A 696-nucleotide genomic window follows, 5' to 3' on the forward strand; every position below is an offset into this window, starting at 1 on the left:
TGACATCACCTCCTATTTCCGTTGAAATAACGAGAACGTATAGGCAGAGTGGCGTTGTTTACTGTTTATTAAAAAAAAATAGAGAACCTGTTTTAACAGGTACCATATATTCATTTCCTGCTTGATTAGTCTATGCAAAAAGGATAACGACATTTGGTGTATATTAGTATTACAAATAAAACATACATATATGCAAGACTCAAAGAATATTCCTTCAGAAATGAACCTGTGCATCCTGTCTGAGTATACGTTTTAATATGAAATTGCTAGCAAGCACCTGCTCGTCTGCTTCAAGGATAAATTAAACATCGGTCCTTCGACACTTTATTCCGAGTTCAGTTGCTGTTGAACAATGATCCTGAAACTGCTGACTCTTGCCCTCACGATCTTTCCAAAAGGTAATTCATACATTTATAGTTTTGGTGCAAATTGACCTAGAAAAAGCATCTGAGTGCGGGAATTTTCAATGTATTTGATGCACATGAGCATATGCACACACATTCACGTGACAGGAATTAAATGGGAGAGATGGCTGGTGCGGATAAGAGTCTTAGAGAGAGAGAGAGATTTTTGTTTTTGTTTCTATGTGTTCTTTAATAATAGCACAGGATCCAAACTCTTAACATTACAGCCTGGAGGTTTTTTTTTTATCAGCCTACTAGTATGGTACCACTTAGAGCTTTTGCAGCTAACCGC

At 37.1% G+C, this 696-nt stretch overlaps 1 protein-coding gene across 1 annotated transcript in view; it reads left to right on the plus strand.

Moving 5' to 3' along the window:
- Nucleotides 1-275: 275 nt before the first annotated feature.
- Nucleotides 276-696, plus strand: part of LOC119587429 — a gene marked incomplete at its 3' end in the record, with an annotated part of 30623 nt that continues 30202 nt past the window's right edge. The window contains 1 exon segment of the mRNA XM_037936159.1: nucleotides 276-398. Coding sequence (XP_037792087.1) covers nucleotides 353-398 — 46 coding nt within the window. The 5' untranslated portion in view covers nucleotides 276-352.

The sequence above is a fragment of the Penaeus monodon genome, chromosome 22 (genome assembly GCF_015228065.2).
Source record: "Penaeus monodon isolate SGIC_2016 chromosome 22, NSTDA_Pmon_1, whole genome shotgun sequence".
Lineage (NCBI taxonomy): Eukaryota > Metazoa > Arthropoda > Malacostraca > Decapoda > Penaeidae > Penaeus > Penaeus monodon.